General features: G+C 46.3%; 1 protein-coding gene across 1 annotated transcript in view; it reads right to left on the bottom strand.

Annotated features, from left to right (window-relative positions):
• Positions 1–345: 345 nt before the first annotated feature.
• The window catches only part of DHRS7C (dehydrogenase/reductase 7C), a 43,676-nt gene continuing 16,534 nt past the window's right edge, over positions 346–27,487 (bottom strand). The window contains exons 5-7 of the mRNA XM_044981831.1: positions 13,752–13,844; positions 6,363–6,518; positions 346–551 (exon numbers count right to left, since the gene is read on the bottom strand). Of these exons, the coding sequence (XP_044837766.1) occupies positions 346–551; positions 6,363–6,518; positions 13,752–13,844 (455 nt within the window). The remainder of the gene's footprint in view (positions 552–6,362; positions 6,519–13,751; positions 13,845–27,487) is intronic.

Here is a 27,487-nt window from a genome sequence, read left to right as displayed (position 1 = left end):
GCAGGGGTTAGCACTCTTCCCTCCACCCTCTATCTGTCTGTCTTGTCTAGTTATAGACTTTCCACTCTCTGGAGCAGGGCCTGTCTCTCACTTTGGGTCCATGCATATCCCAGCATAGTGGGGCAATAGGTGCTACTTTAATATAAATAACAGAACACTTTATCTTAGCCATGGGATCTGAGAGAGGTGCAATCTTTAAAGGCATTTGTGCTATTCCCTGCTGTAGTCTGGCAGCAACCTGGCTTTACTGGCAGCCTTACTGTTCACTGAAAGGGAAGTTGAAATGCTCACTCTTGAAACATGGACTTTATTCAGGCCACAAACAGAAAAAAGAGCTGAACAAAATCATTTCTCTTCTACCTTCTGCTTTTCCTTAACACCAGACGCAATGATGGCAAAAAACAATTCCGGAAAGAAAGTGCGAATGTAAAGAGCTGCCTTGGGGATGGCGTTGGCCATAAACACCTCCTGTTTCTTTCTGCTCACAGTGCGCAGAACTTCCTCAGCAACCTCCATTGGATGCACGCCGTATGCCAGCTTTCTGAAAAAGACTGTAAAGCAGACCAGAGAGGAGTGAGAAGCAGCCAGATGGTGTGGAGTAGAACAGAAGTGTAGCCGCACTGAGGCAGACGTGGGGAGCGATGGAGCAACAGACAGACCAGCTGTGAATTAGTGCTAAGAAGACCCCAACCTGCTTCCTGAACCCCTAGTTCCTCCCTCTCCCACCCTCCATCTACCCCATCTCCTCCTCTCTCCCTCCATCCCCAGCTCATTTAATCATTTTACAGCTTTCCTCTAAAAATCTCCTTCTGTTCCCTCTTTCTCCTGGCTTCCTTTTCCCCATACACACAAACCTTGTGTGAGTTGGAAAGTCTACAGGCCTTTCCGACATTGAGCCCATCTTTAATGTTTTTAAAACCCTGAAGAAATTTCCAGACAAGAAGCTTTGTTTAAGAAGAAGGTTAAAAGCATATTTCAATGGAGCTCAGGTAACATTACCAGTTGCCACGACCAGCACCACCACCTAAAAATATTACACTTACAGCTATAGAATTTCTGTAAATTAAGGAAAAACCCCTTAGAAACTGTTAGAAAGTCTGGAAATGCAATTAAGGTATCCAGGTAACTCCTCACTGCCACATAATAATCACTGAGCATTCACTCTCGTCTCAGGAGACATGCACACCCTACACAACCCTACACGTTTGTTTTCGTTTCTTTGTTAGGAATAAAAGCCTGGTTCTGAATGTCCTTACACCTGTTGTACAGAGCTCTATGATGTCAATGGAATTACTTCTGTTTCCAAGAGAGAGTGATCTGAGTCAGGCCTTTGGTGTTTTATGCATAGTTCTGAATATACATTTTATGTGATATATTGTCAGTATCAAAAGAAGCTGGCAATTGGGGGATATTATTGTGGAGGGATACTTGGGGGAGGAGACTATGTTTATGAATTAGGGATGTTAAATGATTTAAAAAAATAATCACAGTTAATTGAGAGATTAAAAAAATAATCACAATTAATTGCAGTTTTTATCGCACTGTTAATAATAGAATATCATTTATTTAAATATTTTGGATGTTTTCTACATGTTCAAATATATTGATTTCAATTATAACACAGAATACAAAATATACAGTGCTTACTTTGTATTATTTTATTACAAAAATTTGCACTGTAAAAAATATAAATAAAAGAAATAGTATTTTACAATTCACCTTATCCAAGCACTGTAGTGCAATCTCTTTATCGTAAAAGTGCAACTTACAAATGTTGAATTTTTTTTTACATAACTGCACTCAAAAATAAAACAGTGTAAAATTTTAGAGCCTACAAGTTCACTCCGTCCTACTTCTTGTTCACCCAGTCACTCAGACAAAAACGTTTATTTACATTTATGGGAGATAATGCTGCTGGCTTCTTATTTACAATGTCACTGGAAAGTGAGAACAAGTGTTTGCATGGCACTGTTGTAGCTAGCGTTGCAAGGTATTTATGTGTCAGATATGATAAACATTCATATGCTCCTTCATGCTTTGAACACCGTTCCAGAGGACATGCTTCCATGCTGAGGGGGGTGGGGGTGTTCTGCTAAAAAATGATCCAAAGCAGTGCAGACCAATACACATTCATTTTCATCATCTGAGTCAGATGCCACCAGCAGAAGGTTGATTTTCCTTTTTGGGTGGTTCAGGTTCTGTAGTTTCTGCATCAAAATGTTGCTCTTTTAAGACTTCTGACAGCATGTTCCACACCTCGTCTGTCTCAGATTTTTTGAAGGCACTTCAGATTCAAAAATCTTGGGTTGAGTGCTGTAGCTATCTTTAGAAATCTCACATTGGTACCTTCTTTGTGTTTTGTAAAATCTGCAGTGAAAGTGTTCTTATATTGAACAACATGTGCTGTGTTGTTATCTGAGACTGCTGTAGCATGAAATATATGGCAGAATGAGGGTACAACACAGAGCAGGAGGCACATAATTCTCCCCCAAGGAGTTCAGTCACAAATGTAATTAACACATTTTTTTTTAATGAGCATCATCAGCATGAAAGCATGTCCTCCGGAATGGGAGGCATATGAATGTTTAGCATATAAATGTTTGTCTTGAAGGGGCGTATGGATTTTTAGCATATCTGGCACATAAATACCTTGCAATGCTGGCTACAAACTTTATCTCCTGTAAATGTAAACAAACTTGTTTGTCTTAGCGATTGGGTGAACAAGAAGTAGGACTGAGTGGACTCATAGGTGCTAAAGTTTTACATTGTTTTGTTTTGGGGTGCAGTTATGTAAAAAAAAACAATAATTCAACATTTATAACTTGCACTTTCATGACAAAGAGATTGCACTACAGTACTTGTATGAGGTGAATTGAAAAATACTATTTATTTTGTTTATCTTTTTTACAGTGCAAATATTTGTAAGAAAATAATATAAAGTCAGCACTGTACACTTTGTATGGTGTTGTAATGGAAATCAATATATTTGAACATGTAGAAAAACATCCAAAAATATTTATAATAAATTTCATTTGGTACTCTATTATTGTGGAATTAAAACAGTGACTATCTTTTTAAATCAAGTTAATTTGTTTTCATTATTTGCTTGAGCTAACTGAGATTAATTGACAGCCTAGTATGCACTGAAATAGAATGACTCCTATGGGCTAGATCCTCACGTGGGATGATCAGACATGCAGGAGCATAAGGTGGAGTACAATCCCCTCTCCCTACATATATCCCAACCCCCTTGCAGGCACCCTGATATTGATCTGAGGTGTGCAAGCAGGTGCAGTGTGTTCACTGCTTACGTCTTTACTCTGGAGAGGGTAGGTGAAGAGTGGGGAGAGCCTTGCACTGTCCAGCTTAGCTAAACTGGTGTGGGGGGAGGCGTTTCTGATTCAGTAGGTGTAGGGCAACAGAAATTATTACACCCCTGGGAACAATGGGCAAGCAGGAAAGGAATTCTTCTCTTTGGAGGCAGAACTCCTTTCCTGCACTGCTCCTGCTGCAGCACAGGTACCAGCCACCCCATGCACAGGGCTTGTGGCAAAACCACCATCCAATTCTTTTCTTTTTCTGTTTTAGATTAATAGATTTAAGGCTGGAAGGGGGCATTTGGATCATGCTACAGAACACAGGGCAGAGAACCTCTCCCAGAGATTCTTGCATCAAGCCTATAACGTCTAATTGGGCTAGAGTGGATCTGTTACAACAAGATATCCATTCTCTGTTTAAAGATCCCCAGGTGATGGAGAACATGCCACATTCCCAGGCAAGTTATTCCAGTGGTTACTTATCCTCATTGTTACATAAATTTGACACACACTTCCAGTCTGAATTTGTTTAGCTTCAGCTTACACCCTTGCTTCTTGTTCAGACTTTGATTGCTAAATTAAGGAGTCCTGTACTATCAGAAATTTCTACTGTGTAGGTACTTATAGACTGTAACTGTCCTCTCTTAACCTTCTCTTGGATAAACTAAATAGACTGTGCTTCCTAAGTCTCTCACTGTAAGTCACCTTTTCCAAACCTCAACTCACTCGTGTAGCTCCTTTCTGAACTCTTCCCCATTTTTAAACATTTTTTCAGTGTTGCCCACAGAACTGAACCGAGTATCCAGTAATGATCTCACCAATGTCATATATATGTCACATATAATGCCACCTCCCTACTCCTACTTGATATCCCACTGCTTAGACATCCAAGGATCACATTAGTGCTCTCAGTCACAGCATGGCCTGGGGAGCTCAGGTTCAGTTGGTTTCTACAACACATCATTAGGATGCCTGAACATTGAATCCCCAGAAAAAATGTCTATGGATAATTGGCACAAAGACTTCAGAATCAAGGCCACCCCAGAAAATGCTACAAGGATAGCATCAAGAATAGCACACACTTTGGTGCAATAAAACCAGATGATCTTGAGAAGGTTGATCAAATAGATCAGCCTGGCGACACACAACACTCAGAGCTTTCCAAGCCTTTGAAGAGGACAGAAATAATTGACTGTCAGCTGCAAGGAAAAGCTTCATACCACTTCTATAGCCAGGGCCGCCCAGAGGATTCCGGGGGCCTGGGGTCTTCGGCAGCGGGAGGCCCTTCTGTTCTGGGACCCGCCGCCGAAGTGCCCCGAAGACCCGCGGCGGGGGCTCCCCGCCTCCGAATTACCGCTGAAGCGGGATCCGCCGCCGAAGTGCAGCTGGGTCTTCGGTGGTAATTCGGCGGTGGAGGGCTCCCGCCGTGGGTCTTCAGGGCACTTTCGGTGGCGGGTCCTGGAACGGAAGGGCCCCCCGCCGCTGAAGTACCGCTGAAGACCTGGCTGCACTTTGGCGACGGGTCCCGCTTCGGTGGTAATTCGGTGGCGGGGGGTCCTTCCGCCCCGGAGTGGAAGGACCCCCCGCCGGCGAAGACCGGGAGCAGAAGAAGCTCCAGGGGCCAGGGCCCCGCGACAGTTTTCCGGGGCCCCCGGAGCGAGTGAAGGACCCCACTTCAGGGGCCCCAAAAAACTCTCATGGGGGCCCCTGTGGGGCCCGGGGCCTGGGGCAAATTGCCCCTCTTGCCTCCCCCTCTGGGAGGCCCTGTCTATAGCTACCAAGACACTCACCAATGACTTTGTCTGCCCGATCCGCTCACGAGCATGTGCGTCACAATTTGGACTTCAGAATCCACAAAAAAAAAATAGCATGAAAACATCATTATCAAACCAACAGACTACACAAGACAGTGCATGTGAAGACACACTGTGTGGAAAATGCCATTTTGCTCTTCAAAATGGCATATTCCATCCTTGCTATCTGTGGTCCCAGGAGGATAAAACTGTCATATTGGCAAAGAGTTTGGGAGCCCCTGCATTAATGCAAAGTACAGTGGGGAGCTTGTGCCATCACAGCTCAGACCCACCAAATTCATCTCACACACGGACCACTAAACACCCAGTTTTTAGCCCACCTGGCATGAGGAAAAGCCTGAAAAGGTGAACTGAGTGAAAACTAAAGACTGAGACCAGTTAGTAAAGAAACAGACACAATATTTAGTACTTTTAAAAAAAATCTTATGATTTTTAAGTAATTCTCATGATTCCTAGGGGCCTGACACAGTGCTTTGGGTTGACAATACAGGATCAAATCAACTGGCTGCAAAAGCTTTCCCAGTTGAATACTCTTCTGGCAGAATGGTGAGTAAAGTTGCATGGTTTTTTCTCTCACCCAAGCTGAACTCATTCACTGTTTCTTCTCAATACCCCAATGATACTCCTTCTCCACTGTCCTTCCCTTCCTCACCTGCCCTTTTGCTGGCCTCTCTTCCATACTCCCAGCACACCTTTCCCCATCTCTACTTCCTTTCCCCATCACAGCCCCCTCCCCTGCCTTGCACCTTTCTTTTCACACACTCCATTACACTCTTCCCTGTCTTCCGCCTCTCCCTACACTGCTCACATGACTTACGCAATCTCTCTTTTATTCTGCCCGCCATCATCTGTTCTCTCTGGGGGCTTGTCTCAATGAACACTTATGGTTTGTCTAAGGATGGGAGTGGGCTTCAGAGCCCAGGCTCCAGCCCAAACTGCAACTTCAAAGAGCTGTCAATACATCTATTTTTAGAGCTGTCCACCTAGGCTGAGAAGCTCACTTCCACAGGCCGGGTAGACATACCCTTAGTTCACAGCAAGCTGGGATGCAAATCTGCCTGCACTAAGGTGTGGACTCTGCTGCCATGCACTAACATTTCTCTAGAGCATTTTGATCAGCTCTGATCCACTTTGAAACATGGTCCTCTTGTCTCTCTTCTATCCACCCACCCCCTGTCTCACTATTCACTTCTACCGGCCCTTTGGCTCTCATTTGTTCTTTGAACCTTACATTTCCAAATGGAGGCCTCCCAGTTGCCAGGCTCTGGTTGAACATGGTATGAACGGATGAATGTTGGACTCACGGTGCTGATACAAACATCAAATTCTTCCACTTCAGCTCTAAGACAATCAAAAAATCCTTGTGCAGCATGCTTAGAAGCAGCATCTAAGAGAAAAGCAACAGGAGAAACAGCCTTATAACATGCAGAAACACTGATTTACGCATACCTTGACTTTTCTGCTTCGTAACTCTGCCTGCACATGGTAACAGTTTTCCAGAGAGAGGAGAGGAAACCAAAGTCAACGACTGAATAGATTCACTCTGCAACTGAGGGCAGGTGAAATGGACACCCAGTAGTACATCGTACAGACACAGTTATGAAAGCACTGATCATCACTCCATAGCTAAGTTGAGCATAGTTGAGTTGAATGTAAGGTTTAAACCAGGGATTTAACCACTTTGGTTAAATAGATTGTATCTCCCCAAACTTACAGCACTTATTCTTTGCATGCAGAATAATTTTTATGAGAATTTACAAGGAAATCTGTTAATTGGTGTCTGAGTTAAAAATAATTGCCAGCTCTGGCCACATCATCGAATAACCCAATTTTGAGCCCTGCTGGAGCCAGGCTAGCATTGTTGAGAAACACCAGCCACCCCACATTTCCAGTCTCGCCTGTACCTCCAATTGGCTTCTCTGCTCAGGAAGTAGGGGCAGGGGGCAGGCAGAACTCTCCCCCCTGCCATGGGAGCCAGAGAATACTTTTGTGTAGGAGAGCAGGGAGAAGGAGCAGAAAGATCCCAGCAGTTCAGGGCAGCTCCCCATGTAATGGGTCACTCTGCTTCCTGCTCTTCTGTCCCCAAATCCTGCAATACCGGGCCTGGGAAAAGGATGAGTTGGGAGTGAAGACGGGCCAACTTCAGCTGACCCTCCAAGGCCTGCAAGCAGGCTGTGGAGATCCCCCAAGAGCTGCAGCAGAAGCTGAGGTGAAGGCTAGAGGGGGCACAGGGCTGATGCTGGGCCTGGGTGACTGTCAGATATGGGGGCAGAATTGATTTGAAGTCTGAGGAGCAGAATTAATTGCTGAGTGGGGTGGGGGTGCAGATATTGGGCAAGCATTGACATGCAGTGGAGGCATATAATTAGTGGCAGGGTTGGAGATTTGGTAGGTGTCAGGGTGGGAGAGACAGAATTAATTCATGGGATTTGGGGGTCTGAAGAAAAGATGAATATTCTGCACCATCAGACAGCAGCGAGAGCTCCTGCTGCTGGGAACAGAATCACCTCCCTCAATAAATCTGGGAGAGTTGGTGTGACTGAATACACCCCTGTATTTACATCCTACACACTATTCTAATAATCTTTATACAAAGCATGCCTTTTGTTGAGATTCCTGCTGAGACCTTTTCCACTTGGCTTAACCAGAACCCCTTTTCCAGTTCTGGGAGAGCATTTCATCCAGTTCTCTGGGATCCAAAACATTCAGTTCTATTCTGGATTTCACCATTCAGGTTCCTTTATTTGACATAGAGCAAAGCTACTCTGTGTTTATCAGACTTGAAGGTAGGGGTGGGTATAGGGCATACCAAAGTTACACAGAAAACCTCTTCCTTTATATATATTAACACATTGTATTTGCTTTACATTAAATCACACAGTTTTTATTGGATTGGCTACTTTGCAGGAACCAATCCCTGTACAGCATGCTCTGTCCATGTGCTGTTCACAGGGAACCTGATCTTTACATTCCAGTTTTATCTCGTCCATTGTCTCTAGCACCAGGGTGTTACTGCTTATCTTAGTTAGCACTAGCCTGACTCTAGCATACAGTTTGTCAAGCCCCCATTTATAACTTAACCTTCCACTCACCTTCCCAGTCATGCCCACTAAGAATTTAGGCAAGTCACTTATGGTAAGCCAGGCCTACACCTTGTATGGTATCATTTGAAAAATCATAATTTGCTGGTCAGTATTGTCCTGGTAAAATATGTATGGCAACATTGTATGTGAAATGATAAGATTCCCCTGTCTGGTGTTAGTAACACACGTTCCAAACCCCACAACCCTGCCCAGGCAGAAGTCAGGTCTGTCCTAAAAAAAGGAAGGAATGTGTGCTTGTCTCAATTTGCATTTAAGCAGGAAACAGAGTCATCAAGCAGAAAGGAAAACAAAGGAAGTTCAAACAGGTGAAAAAAACCAGTAGAGACTGTCCTTCCACATAGACTCTTTGGCTCCTGGTTCTCAGCTGGAAATGTTTTTGAAGAGGGGGACTGAAACTATAAAAAGGAAATGCAAACACCCCAAGGCACCCCTGTCTCTCCCACACTGCCCGTCACAGTCACTGCACCTGAATAGACAAAGGAACAGGCAATTGGACTCTGGGGGTGGGAAGGAATCCTGACCTAATGATTTTGGTCAGTAAGACTGCTGAAAGCATGTAGTGAGAAAACTTTGTTTTGAATCTAACATAGTTTATTAAGTTGGGCACCTGGTATGTGTTTTATCTTTATTTTCCTTGTAACTACTTCCGACTTTAATGCCTCATTACTTATACTTACTTAAAATCTAGCTCTTTGTAGTTAATGAACTTGTTTTACTATTTTATCTAATCCAGTGTGTTCAAGTTGAAGCATCTGGGTACCTTCATTTGGGGTAACAAATTGTGTGCATATTATTCTGTTAAATGAATAAGGGACTTAACATATTTGTACTGTACAGTAGAGGGCTGGGCAGTATAGAACATACATTTCTGGTGGAAAACCTAAGACTGGGAGTGTGTTGAGGTCACCCTGCAGCATAACGTAGGCTGGGAAGAGCCAAGGTGTGACTGGCTGGCTGCAGCACACACAGATGTAGCTGGGAGTGACTTACATGCTGGAGGCTGTTTGTGAGCAGTCCAGGTTGGAGGCTACAGCAGCAAAGCAGATAAAGGGCACCCCAGATTACAGGGTGGGATGACACAGCTACTCATTGATCTGGATTGTACCCTGGTATGTCACAGCTGTACCTCCGTACCGCTAATTATCACACACACATACTGGGGGTGGGATGGGGGGAGGAATCAACAAGGAAAAGACAGATCCCGAAATCTGATATCATTTTCTTAAAGTTTCATGATTTTTTGGGATCTGACCTATAATTTTTTAACCTTTGGATCTCATGATACTTCAGCAATGTGTGTTAGTAGGACAGTCGAAGAAAGACAGAAACGGAGCCAAACAGAGCTGTCCAGAGAGGGGGTGTCTTCACTGTAGAATTAGTTGATCAGCACTTGGGCCTGAGCACCCCAATTAGCCTTGTCAGGGTGGGAGCAGCCACACTGCAAACCATACCCAGATTACTGTGTCCTCACTGATGCTGCACTTCTCTGTGTGTTTCTGGAGAGAGAATAGTCTTTAATGCTTCAGTCAGCTGGATCACTTTAAGTGAATTATGGGGAAACTTGTGTGTTGTTCTGGGCACAGAAGGACTTGTGAGAAGACATTGGAAGACTATCAACACTGGAGTATTAGCCTGCATCCTCACTGCAAGGTGAAAGCATCACCCAGACTCTAGCCTATAGCCTGCTCTGAACCAGGCTGGCCCAGATTGAAAACACTACCATACTCATGAAAGAGTGTTTGTGTGTGAATGGGGGAAAAACTCACATAAATTAACTCTGCATAAACTTAATGTGTTAATTTGAAAATAGGTACCTCTCCAGTCTGACCAACTGATTGCACATCCTGCTTCTTTGTATGTTGCTATAAATGAATGTATTGGTTCAGCTGGTACCAAGGAACAGAGATTGTCTCTTCCAAGCCTGGAAAGAGATGATAATTCTTTGTTGAAGAGAGCAACCCTGTCTGTACTAGAACCCCATCTACTTGTAACATAATCCCAACCGGCATGTAGGAATTTACTGAGTTCAGAGTCAAGAAGCCAGTGAGGGCTTTCTGCACCTCTGGTCCACAGGATCTCCTATGAGGTATCTGGTGCCAAATGGTGGCTTCTTCCTTTGCCATTGCACGGATCCCTGCTTGTGGAGGATGTCCATTGGTGAAGCATATTGGGGTATGATGCCTCCATTTTCTAAAGGCCCATTACACAGCTTCCTCCAAATGGCAAGGATCTGATTCCAGTGGTTTGTTACTCCAGAAGCAAATGCCCTCATGTTTTGGTTCCCCACATGATGTCATTCCTTTAGCCATCACTACTCCCTTTACAGTGCTTAAGCTGCTTCCTGTCCCCGGCTCTGGGTGAATACAAAAGACCATGACACCTGTGTCTTATGAGGATGCTTGTTGGGATGCTCATCACCATAGATTAATGAAATTTAAGGCCAGAAGGGGCCATTGTGATAAGCTAGTCTGATCTCCTATATAGCACAGGCCATGGAATCCTGTGACTCCTACACTGAGCCCAATAACTTCTGGTTGGACTATAGTGTATCTTTTAGAAACAAATCTAGTCTTGATGTAAAGACTGCAAGTGAATGGGAATCTGCCACATCTCTTGGGAAGCTGTTTCAATGTTCCAGTTACTCTCACTGTTAACTATTTGTACCTTATTTCCAGTGTGAATTTGTCTAGCTTTAGCTCCCAGCTGTTGGCTCTGGTTCTGGCTTTGTTGGGTAGATTAAAGAATCATAGACTTTAAGGCCAGAAAGGATCTCCAGGTAACCTAGTATGGCCTCCCGTATATAACAGTCCACCAACCCTTTGCACACTCAACCCAACAACTGAAATTAAACCAAAGTATTATAGCCAACGGGAAACTAAACTATTGTGAGTCACGGGGAGAGAATTGGAGGAACCAAGGTACACCAGTGCCCAACCCCCCTGCAATGATAGGGAAATGATTTAGTGAGAGATATCCAGATGATGCCGGAAAGAGACGTGTGCCCCACACAAGATCACTGTCATCCTGACTTGGAGGAAAAATCCTTCATGATCCAGTTAAACCCTGAGAATGTGAGCGAGAATCAGCCAGCCAAGCATCTGAGAGAGAAAATTCTCAGTGCCGCTTCAGGGCTCTGGCCTTCCCCATCCAATGTCCCATCTCCAGACATGGCCATCCTGAAGCTTCAGAGCAAGGAGAAAAATAAACAAACAAAAAAGTCCTCCAAAACCAGAATACATTGTGGGGAAAAAATCCCTTTCTGGCCCCTGCAAGTGACCAGCTTAAGCCCTGAAGCATGAGATTTTAGGACATAAGACATGAACCAAAAGGGACACCCAGGGCTGCTAAAAAAGTGTCCTCTCTCCCCTCAACATATAGCTGCACTCATAAATTTATCCCATCTAGTGCATTAACCCCCCCGCCAGATATATTTCTGAGATTTGGGGGGGGTTAATGCACTACATGGGACACCTGGAAATTCATAAGCACTAAAAATACTTTCTCACTTATGGTTCTAATACTCAAGGCATGTCTATGCTACAAGAACAGGTGCAACTACTCTACTGTTGCACTGTAGAGTAGACACTTGCTACAGTGAAGGAAGGGTTTTTTCCATTGCTGTAGTAAATCCACCCCTCTAGAGGTGGTAGCTGGGTCAATGAAGGAATTCTTCTGTTGATCAACCAGTGTCTACACTGGGGTTAGATAAGCTTAACTACATCTCTCAGGGGTGTAAGAAATTCAGAGCTCTGAGTGCTGCTGCTAAAGCAATCTACCTTTTAGGTGTAGAACAGGCCTCAGAGTGGCGATGACTGTGTCTACTTCTTGGCAGCTGAAAGGAAGTGCTTATAGAGTGAGGAGGCAGGCTCAGATAAAGGTCATAGAGATCAGACTCCTCAAACAGTATAGCACCTGATACTCCTCCTTAACTACTCAGTTACTATGTAGTAACTTCTCAGCTCCTCTCCTACACAATATCACCATGATCTGGTCTTCCCACATCAAAGACATCCCTTCAATACCACCGACACCCACCTCTCGATCTGCTGCCCCCTCACCAGTTTAGCCTTCACTTCCAGACTCTTTGAATGCGTCTCTTGACATGGGCGCCAGGTTTGTATAATTTTTGGTGGTGCCCAAAACGGGTCCAAGCAGATCTGTCCCGTACCTATAAACGGTTCTGAAAATATAAACTCAAACATTGGTGGAGCCAGGCCCAAGTTCCTGAATATTGGTGGAGCACGGGCACCATGGGCCCATATAACTCGCCGCCTATGCTCTTGGAGTCTCTCTCCTCTAACTCCAGCCAGGATAACACCAGTCTGGCTTCAGCCCTCTCTTCTCCCCTGAAACTGCTCTTGCCAAAGTTTCTGAGAACAGCTTCCTGGGGAACTTTCAGGGCATCTCTTCATTCCTCATCCTCCCTGACCTCTCAGCTGCATTCCACACTGCTGATCACACTCTCCTTCTTCACACCTTGTTTGCTCTTGGCTTTTGTGACCCTTTCCTCTTCTGGTTCCTGTCCTTCTCTTTCCCAGGCACAAGTACTTAGGGTCCAACCCTGTGTATTCAGATTACTAAAGAGTTGACATTATTTTAATCTGATACTTGTCCAGGCTTCCTATCTGCCGCACCACGCTAGGGCAGACAAAAAAGCAGTCACCAAAGGTTTGAGTATCTTAATCTGCCAGTCATAGCTGAGCTATGCACCCTGCAGGATATGCTTGGATCCACTAGATTCTGATGAAACATATGGCTAATATAATGCAAGTGATTTTTGTAAAATGTATTTGAGTAGCAAATGTGGAGGATAATTATGTATTGGAAGGAAAAAGGAGAATTATGAAAAGCTGGTTTAGAAGACATATAACTAATTTTTGGCAGCAGCCGCCCCCCCCCTCCCCCAACAGTGGGCCAGATTTTCAGTAGGTGTAAATCAGTGTAGCTCTATTGGCTTCTCTGGAACTACGCCAATTTATACCAGCTGGGGATCTGGCCCATTACCTCTGTCCCCTCATTGCCTCGTAAGAATGACTCCTGAAATGTATAGAATAAGTATGTAACTAAAATGTGGTTCTGGTAAATGTTGTATTATTATCTCAGAGCTATACATTGCTGTTCTTTCCAGAAGCATATAAATTCTGGGGTACTTTTATGTAACCTATCAATAACACTAGTGGGGCCATCAGCCAATGTCCTGCAATCTGATGCAGGCATGTGCACCCATGGGAAGCCTCATTCATTCCCATGCCCACCCACTGCAGGATCTGGGCCTGATTTGATATTTCCCAGTTGGCCAAGGCCATGGTTGTTGTGAATTAAAAAACTATATTAACAACTGCATAGAACATAATGACAAATTAAAAATAAATAAATAAAGCCCAATACCACACTAGCCACTGATGATTTGCTGAACCCTACTCCAAATTAGCATATTTAATGAGCTAATATCATAATCTTCATGTCATAGGTATACATGCACTTTACAATGCAAATTTTGTCTTATAATGACTTACAAGCAGCACGAAATGGGACTCCTAATTTTCCTTGGATATTATTTACTAGGACAACTTGGCCAGTTCTTCTTGAGATCATGTTGGGAAGAAGGGCTGAAAAAACAACAACAAGGAAAAAGTGAAAAAAAAATGAATGTGAACTAAGCAGAGGTACAGAAAGTCTGCTGTAGCCATGTTGGTCCCAGGATATTAGAGCGACAGGTAATATATTTTATTTGACCAACTTCAGCTGCTGAAGGAGACAAGCTTTCAAGCTTTACACAGAGCTCATCAGGCCTGGGAAATGTACTCAGAATGTCACAGCTAAATACAAACTGAAACAGATTGTTTAGCACAAATAGTTAACACATATTTCAAAGTACCATTCAAGGGAAAGTGGCAAGTTAACATCCCTCCAGTCTTGGGCGGCAGAGATTAAAAAGGCTGGGGAGGGGAGTTAGTTGGTTATAGATTGTTGTAATAAAAATAAGCCATACATTTAGCATCTCTATTCAGTCCATGATTTTTAGTGTCTAGCAAAGTTATGAATTTAATCTCCCAGGCTCATCATTTGAAGGTGTTGTGAAGGTTTTCTTTGAGGATGAGGACGGAGAGGTCAGATGTGGAGTTATCGTTTTGTGAAAAGCATTTGCCCATGGGTGGTAGGGTGTTTTAATCTTTTATTATTTTTTTCTGTGAGAGTTCATTTGAGAACATAGTGATTATCTGATTTCACCCACATAGTTGTTATTGGGGCATCTAGTGCACTGCATGAGGTACACTACATGTTGTGATAGGCATGTGTAAGACCCAAAGATCTTGAAAGGTGTGTTGTGGAGGGTGTTGATCATTGTAGCAATGGAGATATGTCTACACATTTTGCATCTGTTGTTCTGGCAAGGTCTGGTGCCACTTTGAGTTGGTATTTCCTGGTCTGTGGGGACTGGCTTCTGATGATGAGCTTGGAGAGGTTGGGTGGTTTTTTGAAGGCCAGAAAAGCAGGTTAAGGAAGGATTAATTCAGGATGTGGTCCCCATCAAGTACGGGTTGTAATTAGGGCTGTCAATTAATCACAGTTAATGCCTGCAATTAACTGAAAACAAAATTAATATGTTAATTTTTAATGTGTTAATCACATTCCTCTGGGCAGGGAGGGAGGTGTTGGAGGCAGGGGGAGGGGGTTGAAGCTGCAGCCCACAGCTCCTCAGGCAGTGGGGGAGGCTGAAGCCCCAGCCTTGAGCTCTGTGGGTAGCAGGGTGATAGAAGCCCCAGCCCGGCAGTCCAGAGGTGGTGGCAGGGGGGGGGGCTCAAGCCCTGAGCTCTGCACCCGGCAGCAGGGTTGGAGCTCCCACCCTGAGCCTCCTAGCCCCCTCTGGCTGAAAATGGGGGGATCAAAAATTTTTCGGAGGGGGTGAGTAATCACATTTTTTTCAGAGGGGGTGAGTAATCACAATTTTTTTTTAAGTCCAAACGGGGTCACCAGCACAAAAAAATTGAGAAACACTGCCATAGAGAACAGGGACCTGGCAAGCTCAGCCTCCCTGCACCAGCCTCTCTGCCCCACCACATGCCAACCCCCTGAGGTAAAATCCACCCTCCTTTGCAAACAAGGGCTCACTCAGCTGAAGAGAGTTATGTAATAAATAATTAATAATCATAATAATTCTACATATCTAAGTTCAACTTTAATGATAAAGAGATTGCACTACAGTACTTGTATGAGGTGAATTGAAATACTATTTCTTTTATCTTTTTACAATGCAAATATTTGTAATAAAAATAATAATGTAAAGTGAGATCTGTACACTTTATATTCCATGTTGTAATTGAAACAATATATTTGAAAATATAGAAAACAGCCAAAATATTAAAATAACTGGTATTCTATTATTGTTTAACAGTGTATTAAAACTGTGATTAATTGTGATTAATTTTTTTAATTTCAATTTAATTGTGAACACTTTTTAAACATTTGACAGCCCTAGTTGTAACTGTTTAATGATACTCTGTATGGGTTCCAGTGTGGGGTGGCAGATGACTAACAAGGCTGTGTGATTGAAGGGGGTTTATTTCTGTATTGGAACAGGTTCTTGTGGGGTATTTGGGTGACCTATTCCGTGATGAAATCTACTTCTCTGATGGGGTGTCCTTTTTGGTGAAGGTGATTTTGAATGTGTTAAGGTGACTTTCTCCTCAGTGCATATTTTGTGGTAGCTGAGTGCCTGGCTGTAGATAACAGATTGTGATATCTGCTAGTGTGGTAGTGTTGGGCTGGGATCTGGAACTGCCTGGCTTGCTTTGCTCTTTCCTGTGACCTGAATGTGGGTGTTTTAGGTGCTGATCTTGAATCTGGAGCATTTTGTGTTGGGATGATTTCTGCCCTAAGTTTGGGAGTTAGAGTTGTTGAGTCCAGGGAGTGACAATATGCAGAGGTGCACTGTGTGCATCTATTTGGATTCAGTTTCTGATCTTCTAGTGCTTTGTGGTGAAGGGATCTGTGGTATTTCTGGAGCAAGCAGAGGAGGAGAAAGACAGATGCAGAGGGAGATGATGGACACACAGCTATGGGATATGGTGACTTTATTATTCTGGCTGCAAAACTGAAACTCATACAAAAGTGAGGCTTTGCACTGGGGAAAGGTGGAGAGCACAGGTTTCCCTGAACATTTAAAGGGATAGGACATCACATTCCTCCACCCTACTTTAAAAAACTTTCCAAACACACATACATTATCATTTACAAGGCTAATAAACAACACTATATAACCTAAGAGTTGCAGGTGGACTACCACAGACTCGTAAATTGCAAGGGTTTATTCTGCCCTGGAATAACAACAACTCACTAACTAAATAATTTATATATTCAGGTGCACAACTGGTTTTCACACTCTGTTGGGATAACATGGTGATGATGGTGAGACAGTGTCCTTGTAATGGGGTGGCAACCACCTCTCATGACTGCTCTCTGGTCACGTGTGTCCATCAGTAGTTTCTTGATTTATCAACTCCCAGTGCCCCCCCGTCAGCCACTCCACATGTCAGGTGGGTCTTCAGTGACTCAGCCCTCTGGTCAAGTCACACTCCGTCCATGTGTGAAAATTAAACAAAATAACCCCCTTCTGGGGTACACTGTCCAACTGGGTCTATATCAAAGCCCTCAGTGATGTACTGTAGCATTCCCTGGGCCCAGTCCCTTCACAGTTCAACAGGGTCCATCATGGTACCCCTCTGTTGCCCTCCACGGGTGCCAGTCCTCAGTCTGACAACAGCACCTGTCTCAGTACCCTAGTTGGTCAGCTTATATGCAAAGGTTCCTGCTCTGGGATGGAGCAGCACCCCTCCCCATGCACCCAGGGTTTCCTCCCGCAGTTCTCTTCACCTGCCCTTTGGTCCTCTGACCCTGGATCTCCAGCTGAGTCAGTCTCAGCTCCCCACTCCCTGCCAAAAGCATGACATCTGACTAGACTTCGTGTGCAGATCTCCTCACCGGAAGCAAGAAGCCCCAGGCAGATTCCCCTCACTCCTGGCTGAGAGCTTGGAGGCAAGAAGCCACCGGGCCAGCTGGGCTTCTAGTGGGGAGCTGTATGGAGCTGAGAGCTCTGGCTCTCAATCCCCTACACCGCCCCTCTTCAGTCAGTGGAAGTGCTCCTGGTGAGGACCAACAGAAGTAGGGTAGTGTGGACATCAGCCACCACAGTAATTAACACAGTGGCTGTATGTCAACCTGACATAGGTTGACTTATCTGTGTAGTGTAGACTTAGCCTAAGAGTAGCAAACTAATCTTCAATATGAGATAGTGGATACTGGTCTGCTCATAAAACTGGATTTGCTGCCACTTCAAAATCTCCACAAATCTGGATTGAGATGTCCTTCTTGATCATTGGCATGATGGGTATAGCCCACTCACTGTGTGAAACCAGTGACAAGAGTCCAGTGTTCACTGAACGGTCCAAATCAGCTTCCTCCAGAGGCTTCAGAGCATAAGGCACAACTCTGAGCTTGCAATATTTCATCTGAGTGTCAGACTCAACAGTGAGCTTCCGTGAGCTTCAGCTCGTCTGCCCAGGTTCTTTTTTTACAATTTTTGGAATGTCTGTCCAGTATTGCTTGAAGAGTTTGAGGTGCTTTTGTGATCACCTTCATCTCGGTCCAATTCACCTTGAGCATCACAAACTGCCAGATTATGGTGGACACTTCCCTTCGATCATATACAAGGGTAAATGACTGATTGTCCATCTAGCTGAATTTTTGCCTCAAGTGTTCCTTCTAGGACTAAATTTTCTCCAGTATAAATCCTCAAAACTGAGGCAGTTTCTTCCAGGGGAACTTGTGAAAAAACCTGGTGATAGGTAGATGCTGAAATCAGTGAAACAGCAGCTCCAGTATCAAGCTCCATTCTTGTAGGAACTCCTTCGATCAAGGGTGTAACCTAGATACCATCTCAGAATCCAGCTTCTGATAACACATGCATTGCAAGGTCTTGGTCAATGTCACTACAGCTCTTGTCTTTTTCCACATTATGACTTCCTGATTTCAATCCTTTCTTAAGTTCAGTCTTCATGGGTGTCTTCTTGGATGTATTTCTTGGATGTACTCTGTGTTGCTGGTCGCTCTGTGTTGCTGGGGCAGACTGCTACAAGTCTGTGGTAGTCCACCTGTAACTCTGAGGTTATATAGTGTTGTGTGACAGGTCGCGTGAGGTGTCCTTTCTTCTGGCACTTTCTGCCAATAACCTGAGGTCCCCAGCAATCCTTCTCAGAGTGTGTAGTTTGTGCATAATGGCCCTCACAGAAATTCTTTGTGTTCCTTTGGTCTTCTGTTGCACCGATGCAGGAGGAAAACTTGGTTCACCCACCTTCTCTGAGGTCTTCATTGCAACTTCTACTTCAACAGCCTTCTTGAATGTAAACATTGATACAATCAGTATCTTCCTCCAGACCTAGTCATTGCATAATCCAGAGACTAACTGGTCACACGGGGCATCGCTTAATGTTAGTCCAAACTGACAATGCTCTGATAATTTCCTTGAAGCAGCAACAAACTGTGCTACTCATTCTCCACTTCCCTCATGTTGCTGATGGAACTGATATAATCCTGCTATCATCAGCGGGGTAGGACAAAAATGTTCCTGCCTTGCTGGAGTAATTGCAGTGCCCATGGCAGTTCCAGGTACAGCTGGAGATAACAGGTCATGCAGCAGTTCGTTTGCCTTTGGACTTGTCACTGTCAGCAAGGCTGAAACTCTGTCCTTCTGGAATGGAGTTACAGGTTACAGATTGCTCAAGTTATACCACCCATGATTTGAGGTTTTCATCAAACTCAGTAACATTGCTCACAAAAGGTGCCAGTTCTCTGGTCTCTTGTTGGACTTCACCCCTTTTCCATAGGGATTTTTTTCCCCTGGACTGTGTGGCTGGATCACCCTCTATTGGCTGTGTGCTTGCATGCTCCTTTGGCTATACTTGGGCTCCCTCTGCTGGCTACAGACCCTCAGTGCAAGCTAAGCTGTTTGCCTGCTTGCATAAGGTCAGTCAAGATGGCTGCTTGCTTCCGCTTAGCTATCTTGTTTGAACAGACCCAGCACTAACTGCAGTACTTTTATGTTATGTTCGATCTTGATTTTCCTACTTCCTCCCTCTGGCTGGCTGGTTCATGCTGTACAGGAGCAAAAACAGCAGTCTGTCACCCTATGCCTCTAGGTGAACTTAACCCCGTTTTTCATAGCATCAGGTCAGGCAGAGGCAGCACTGAACACAATAGGGATATAAATTGCTTGTTGCTATGGTTGCCAGGTGTTCAGTTTTCAATCAGAACTCCCAGTCAAAAAGGGATCTTGGTGGCTCTGGTTAGCACTGCTGACCGAGCCATTAAAAGTCAAGTGGGCGGTGCAGTGGGGCTAAGGCAGGCTCCCTGACTGCCCTGGCTCTGCACAACTCCCGGAAGCAGCAGCATGTCCCGCATATGGCTCCTATGTGTACGGGAAGCCAGGGGCTCCGCACGCTGCCCCTACCCCAAGTACCGGCTCTGCAGCTCCCATTGGCCGGGAACCATGGCCAATGGGAGCTGCAGGGCAGCACCTGCAGATGGGGCAGCACGCATAGCTGTCTGGCCACGCCTCTGCGTAAGAGCCCAGAGGTAAGCACTGCCCAGAGCCTGCACCTCTTACCCCCTTCTGTGCCCCAAGCCAGACATGCCAAACCAGTGGAAAAAACGCAGAAATTGGGCTTGTTTTTGGCTTACTTGGCTTGTGAGTTGCCTGTTGGCTAGTTTTTGGCTTGTAACTTGTTGCTTGTTTGGCTTGTAGCTCGTTGCTTCTTTTTTTTTTTGATCGGCTCCCAGCAAGCAGGGGCAAGGGACAAGCAGGGGCTCGAGGAGAGAGTCAGGGGTGCACAGCGGGCCCACCACATTCCCAGACTGAGCACCAGGGGGATCTAGTCACATAGAATCTTGGGGTTCTTAGAGATTGGCTTGGTTTGGCCTTGTTTTGAAAAGGGATTAGCTTGATTTTTGGCTTATTATGAAAGTCTGGGTGTTTATTTGCTGCATGAAAGTTGGCAGCTTTGCCCCAACCCCCTGACCCAGCCAGAAGCCCCCTTCCATCCTCCGAACCCCTCGATCCTAGCCCAGAGCACCCTCCTTCACCCCAAACCTCACAGCACCAGCCCAACTCCCCGGCTGGAGTCCTCACCCCCCACCCCGTGTCCATCCCCCCCCTGCCCCAGGCCTGATTCCCCTCCCACCCACCAAACTCCTTGGTCCCAGCCTGGATCACCCTCCTGCACCCCAAATCCCTCATCCCCAACCCCACCCCAGAGTCTGCACACCCAGCCAGAGCCCTCACACACACCCCAGCCCCAGCCCGCATCCCAAATCCCTCAACCCTGGCCTCACACCAGAGCCCACACTCCCAGCCGATGCCCTCACCACTCCACACCCCAACCCCCTACCCCAGACCAGAGCCCCCTCCTTCACCCCAAATCCCTCATCCCTGGCCTCACACCAGAGCCCGCACTCCCAGCCGGAGCCTTCACCACTCCACACCCCAACCCCCTACCCCAGACCAGAGCCCCCTCCTGCACTATGAACCCCTCATTTCTGGCCCCACTCCGGAACCCACACCCCAAACCCCTGAGCCCGCGCACTGAAAATGAGCGAGTGAATGAAAGCAAGCGACATAGGGAGGGGGGATGGAGTGAGCAGGGCCAGGGCCTCAGAGAATGGGTGGGGCCTCAGAGGAGGGGCAGAGTAGGGGTGGGGCAAGGGTGTTCTGTTTTGTGCAAGTAGAAAGTTGGCAACCCTACTACTTGCCAATGTTATATTTCTAGATCCAGCAGAGAAGGAAATAGACAGTCAGATGCAGGGGGAGCTGATGGACACACAGCTGTGGGCTGTGCTGGCTTTATGGTTGTGGCTGCAAAATTGAAACTAACGCTAAAGTGAGTCTTTGCCCTGTGATGGGGAGGAGCACAGAGCCCCTGAACATTTAAAGGGACAGGATATCACAGGATCCCTTGCTGCTTAGGATGAGAGAGCACCAGAATTTGTATGTTCTTTTTTGTATGTTAATTAGCATCAATCATTGGTGGAATTCCTGTACACTTGACATATTTGTTTACAGAATTTCAGATGTAGGATTTTTATCTGTCTTAGGTTCTTATCTGGCCTCCACTATCATAGTTACTGAGCACCTTACTGTGACATTCTATACCTTTGGGGATCATCCTGGAACCCCCATATTCCTCATTTTTATATAATTGTGATATTATATATAAAGTAAGCCTTGTAACGGATCAGGGGAAAGGTTATGATCTGCTGATATACGTATATATATCGTATATATATACGTATATCATTAATGAATATGAAGTTATGAGAATTGTGTTGTATGGTTGTCACTAAAACATGCTGTACATTCGGGAATCAGCCAGATATTAGCTCCCCAGAGGGAACAGCTAGGAAAGTAACCCATGCCCGGGTGGGGTGTGAAACAACACATCAACAGCCATTGTCCAGCAAGGGAGCTACAATTCAATGACTCACCTGCATGAGGCCACACCAGGGGAATTGATCAACCTTGCCTGGAGACTCAGGCCTTGTCTGCACTGGCAAGTTTCTGCGCAGTAAATCAGCTTTCTGTGCTGTAACACCCAAGGTGCACACACTGCCAAGCCACTTAGTGCGCAGAAACTGCACAGTTGCAGTGCTGTAAAAAAGCCTCCCCAACAAGAGGGTTTCAGCTTTCTGCACCAAGGCTACAGCACTGCAGTGCCAGTATAGACATCCTGGTTGATTACAGCACTGCAATTGGCCTCTGGGAGGTTTCCCACAATTCCTGTTCTTGCCTTTCTGGTCATCGGTTTGAAGTCTACTGCTCTGCCCTCAGGTGACCAACTGTGAGCCCCATCCCTTAAATTCTTTGGGAGTTTTGGAAGTCCCCTTCCTGTTTGCTCGGTGACGCATTCAGTGATCTCAGCACATCTTTCCAGGTGACATGCCTGCTCCATGCACCAGGCAATCCCCCATTTGGAGCAGTGCCGAGCTACTGGACCTCATCAGCATTTGGGGAGAGGAGGCTGTCCAGTCTCAGCTGCACTCCAGCCATAGGAATTATGATACCTACGGACAGGTTTCACATTGCATGACAGAAAGGGGCCATGACCGGGACACGCTGCAGTGCAGGGTCAAAGTGAAGGAACTGCAGAATGCCTACCACAAGGCATGGGAGGCAAACTGCTGCTCCGGTGCTTTGCCCATGAGCTGCTGGTTCCACAAAGAGCTGGACACGATAGTTGGTGGTGACCCCACCTCCACTGTGAACGCTCGGTGGCTTGCGTGCCAGTCGAGAGTGGACCAAGCCAGGAGGAGAAAATCTTGGATGAGGATGTGGAGGGGGAGGCGGACCCAGAGGCAGAGGATCACTCAGAGGCCAGAGATGCATGCAGCCAGGAGCTCATCTCTACCCCAGAGGAGGCTAGCCAGTCACAGTGCTCGGAGCTTGGTGAAGCGCAAACAGGAGAGGAAGGTCCTGGTAAGTGGCTTTGATTTGGGGAGTCACTGAAGTGAGTTGTTGGGGGCAGGAGGGTTGCAGAAAGCAGCCTTGTGTCTGTATGATTAGTGTACCTCCACATGCCATGTCTGAGCGGTGAAACAGGGTATTGATTGACTCCCTCACTTCACGGGAATCTACCTCATGGAAACTGTCATGGAGATACTGGGCAATCTGCTGCCGCATTAAGGGTAACTTTTCCCTGCCACCCTGCTGTCACTGGGGAGGGACCATTGCTGCACACAGGCGAGCCGCATAAGGGCCAGGGCAGAAGCTGCAGTCTTGGAGAAGACCCTCCCTTGATTCCCTGCTCACCCTCAGCAGCGAGATATCTTCCATAATGAACACAGCCTGTGGAAAATGTGGGGACAGTAATGATTATAAGGCCCCCCCTACAGTGCTGGCTGTCCCCTAGAGCCACGTGCCCAGTGTACAGCAGGATCTCGGAAGAGTGATTTCCCCTGCCCCTGAGGTTACTCACCATTTTGGAGCCGTGTGGCTCATATGTGCTTGCCTGGGGTTAGCCAGTTAGTGACAGGTATGTGAATAGTGTCTGTGTTTTAAATCACTGAATCAATCAGTGGTCTGTGTGTTGCAAACAATACTGCTTCAGTAAACTGTTGCATTTTGGCTTCACAGATATGATCTTGGGAGTCCAGCCTCCCTCTTTGTTATCACCAGCTGAATGGCTGCTCAGAATTAGAAAGCAGCTTAGAAAGGAGGACTTTCTAAGTGATGTCATGATGCACTCTGCCGCCGAAAACCAAGAACTGAAGGAGTGGCTGGACAACGAGAAGACGGACCGAAAGGAGAACACGGTGCACCAGAATGAAGCCACAAAGTGGCTCTTAAACGTTATGGAGCACCAAGCAGACATACTCCAGGTGCTACCAGCTCTGCAAACTGAGCGCCCACCCTCCCCTGCAGCCGCTGTCGCAAAACTCTTTACCATGCACCCCCCAGACACCACCAACACACTCTTGTCAACCTCCTGGCTCCAGTCTGTAACCGCTGCATTCCACTCCTGCCCTGTCACAGTCCAGCTCTGTGGACTCCCAGTACCCACTGCACTCAACACATCCCTCTGCAGTTTAGCCCTGCTGAAGAACAGTACCCATTACACTGTACTCCAAAGGCAAGGTTGCATATGATATTTGGACATACACAAATCTTTAATGGGTCCCAGGACCCCACCCCTTCCTGGGACCCTTCCTCTCCTCATCCCCCACAGTGCTGATGTGTTTTTTGTTTGTCTCTTTCCTCCGGTTGTTGTTTTTTAATAAAAGAATTGTTTTGGTTTGAAAGCAATATTTATTCCATTAACTGAAAGCAAACAGAGCCCTGAAAAGCAACAGACAATTTTATTAAACCATCACAGGGCATCATCTGCCTCAGTCCCAATCACCCCTAGCATTACAAGCACTGCGTTCCCAAGCATAGCAAGAAATATTAGTGGCTTTCAGCTTCAAATTGCTGCCTCAAGGCATCCCTGATCCTTATGGCCCTGTGCTGCGCCCCTCTAATAGCCCTTGTCTCTGGCTGTTCAAATTCAGCCTCCAGGCGCTGATCCTCAGCGGTCCAGCCCTGAGTGAAGCTTTCACCCTTCCCTTCACAAATATTATGGAGTGTACAGCACGCAGCTATAAGCATAGGAATATTGTCATCAGCCAGGTCCAGCCTCCCATATAGGCAGTGCCAGGGGGCTTTTAAACAGCTAAAAGCACACTCAACAGTCATTCTGCACTTGCTCAGCCTGTTGTTGAAGTGCTCCTTGCTGCTGTCAAGGTTACCCGTGTATGGTTTCACAAGCCCCAGCATTAAGGGGTAAGCAGGGTCTCCCAGGATCACAGTGGGCATTTCGACTTCCCCTACGGTGATCTTCAGGTCCAGGAAGAAAGTCCCAGGCCAGTGTTCCAAAAAATGCATGTGTCATGCACCTTTCAGGACCAGTCTGCATTAATGTCTGTGAAACGCTGATGTTGATCCATGAGTGCCTGGAGAACCATAGAGAAATACCCCTTCCGATTAATGTACTTGGTGGCTAGGTGATTTGGTTCCAGAATTGGAATATGTGTACTATCTATCGCCCCTCGGCAGTTAGGGAAGCCCATTTGTGCAAAGCCATCCACAATGTCACGCACATTGTGCAGAGTCACAATCTTATGGAGCAGGATCTGATTAATGGCCCTGCACACTTCCATCAACACGAGTCCAACAGTCAACTTTACCACTCCAAGCTGGTTAGCGACTGATCGGTAGCTGTCTGGAGTAGCCAGCTTCCACTGTGCAATTGCTTCACACTTCTCCAATGACTGGGAAGCTCTCATTCTCATGTCTGCAGGGCTGGGGTGAGCTCATCACATAGTCCCATGAATGTGGCTTTCCTCATCCGAAAGTTCTGCAGCCACTGCTCGTCATCTGAGATGTGCATTACGATGTGATCCCACCACTCAGTGCTTGTTGTGTCAATGCCACAAGCAATCTTGTGTCGTAGTGTGGCGAGATCAGTGTCGAACTCCTCTTGCCTTTGTAGTTTAAGGAATAACTCCACTGCCACTCGTGACGTGTTGGTCAGACTGAGCAGCATATTGGTCAACAGTGCGGGATCCATTCCTGCAGCCCAAAGAGGCAGAGTGTGCAGTACAAAAACTGTTGAAAGATGGCGCCAAATGCGGACGGAAGCACAGGGATTGCTGGGATGTGAAACAATGCATCATGGGGCTTTGGGACAGGACCCAGGATGCCCCGCAACTCCCTCCACTTTCCCACAACTCTTAGCGGCAGAAGAGGAAGAGATGCTTTCTGGGATAGCTGCCCAGAGTGCATTGTTCCGAATATCGATGCAAGTTCCGCAAGTGTGAACATGCTATTGCACAGGCAATTGACAGTGTGAACACACAACAGTGGTTTCCTTTCAGCACTCTCTGAGTGCGATGTAAGCACATGGGACTGAGGGTATAAAACAGAACAGAGCAGGCCCATGCTTTGCCTTTCTCCTGCCCCCACCTATGCTGCAAGCAACAAAGACACTCAGAAGAAGACAAGACTCCAACAGAGGTTTAAGGGACAAACCTGTATATTAAGGACTGCAATATCCAGGGGGGTGAGAAAAAACTGCTTAATCTGGATGTTGCCCAGGATAATAGGGTTGAGAATTTAAGTGTGCGTGGTTATATTTTATTTTATTTTGGTAACTAACTCTGACTTTTTGCCTATCACTTAATATCACTTAAAATCTATCTTTTGTGGTCAATAAATTTGTTTAACTGTTTATCTTTACCAGTGAGTTTGTATGAAGTGTGTGGCAAAACTGCTCAGGTTTACAAAGGCTGGGGTAGATCCACTTTCCATCAATGAAGTGGTGAACCAATTAATAAATTTGCACTGCCCACCTTGAGCAGAGCAAGATGGTATATGCCTGGAATAAAGTGCTGGGAGCTGAGGGGATTTGGCTAGTGCTTTTCTCTGTGTGATTCATGAGTGGCTCTGGGAGCATTCATGCAATCTAGCTGTGTGGGGGGCTCTACATGCTGTTGTGCTGAGTGATAACAGCTCCTGGAGGGGTTTGCTGCTGGTCACTAGCAAGGCATTGTGAGAGAGAGCCCAGGCTGGAGAGAGTTAAGGGGGCACAGTGGTCCCACAGTCTCAGGGTGCACCTGGGGATCCTGTCACACTTCCAATTTTTAATATATTTATTCTCACAATGCCCTGCAAGGTAGAAAAGTGCTAGTATCCCTTTTTTACCAGTGGGGAACCAAAGTACACAGAAACTAAGGACTAGATTAACAAAGAGGACTTAGGTGTTACAAAGCCTAAATCCTAGGCACTCTAGTGCCCAGTGGAATTCACAGCCCTGAGTTAGTTGCCCAAGCTCCCTATGCCTTGTATGGAGAGAGTTAGTTGCCTGTAGCAGGGTGAAACCCAATAGATATCCTGCTGCTGAGGGGTTTAAAAGTGGCCTGGCAGGGCTTGAGAGCTGCTGCTCTAAAAGCTGGGCTGATTGAGGGAGTGGCTGCAGGTGAGGTCATGCCCCAAACTGAGCCACAGCTGGCCCCTATAAAAGGCCAGGGAGGCCAGAGGCCCAGACAGTCTCTCTCTGCATTCAGAGGGAGAAGGGCCTGGCTGTAGGGAACTGAGATAAGGTACCTAGGGTGAAGCAGGGCTGGGGAAAGGCTGAGGAGCTGGGGAAGCTCCAGCCTAGAAAGCCCCAGGCTGCGGCCTAGCGAAGGGCCAACTGGTACTGGGGGTTGCAGAGGGCAGCCCAGGGGTAGGCCAAAGCAGCAGGTCCAAACCCCTTTGCCTGTGATGAGTGGGCTGATACTGCAATCTGCCCCAGAGTGTGGGGCTAGACAATGACTGGCAGTAGCCAATACTGAGGCAAGGTGGGGATAGAGGGTGGGGGTTCCCCAAGGAGGGGAGACCCTAAGAGAAAGGGGTTACTGCTAGGGGGAAGCACACCATGTAAAAGGGCACTGGGTCCAGGGAGGGACAGGGGGGCCTGAGGACAGGTGGATCACCAGCCTGCAGAGGGCGCTCCAGCACTGGAATAGAGCTAATTCCCAGAGTCACCAGCAGGAGGCGCCGCAGGGGTGAGTCCGGCCCATCTACATTGCCTATGAAAGGGATCCTTAGAACCCAGCAAGCTGAGCAGGGTGCTAGTTAAGCTAGCCCTGAGTGAAATGTAGAAGAAAGGGATAGGGTTTAGGGCCC

Source organism: Mauremys mutica, chromosome 12, assembly GCF_020497125.1.
Source record: "Mauremys mutica isolate MM-2020 ecotype Southern chromosome 12, ASM2049712v1, whole genome shotgun sequence".
In the NCBI taxonomy this organism is placed as follows: Eukaryota; Metazoa; Chordata; order Testudines; family Geoemydidae; genus Mauremys; species Mauremys mutica.
The sequence above is the reverse complement of the archived record's forward strand: the minus strand, read 5'-3'. Positions and strand labels throughout refer to the sequence as shown.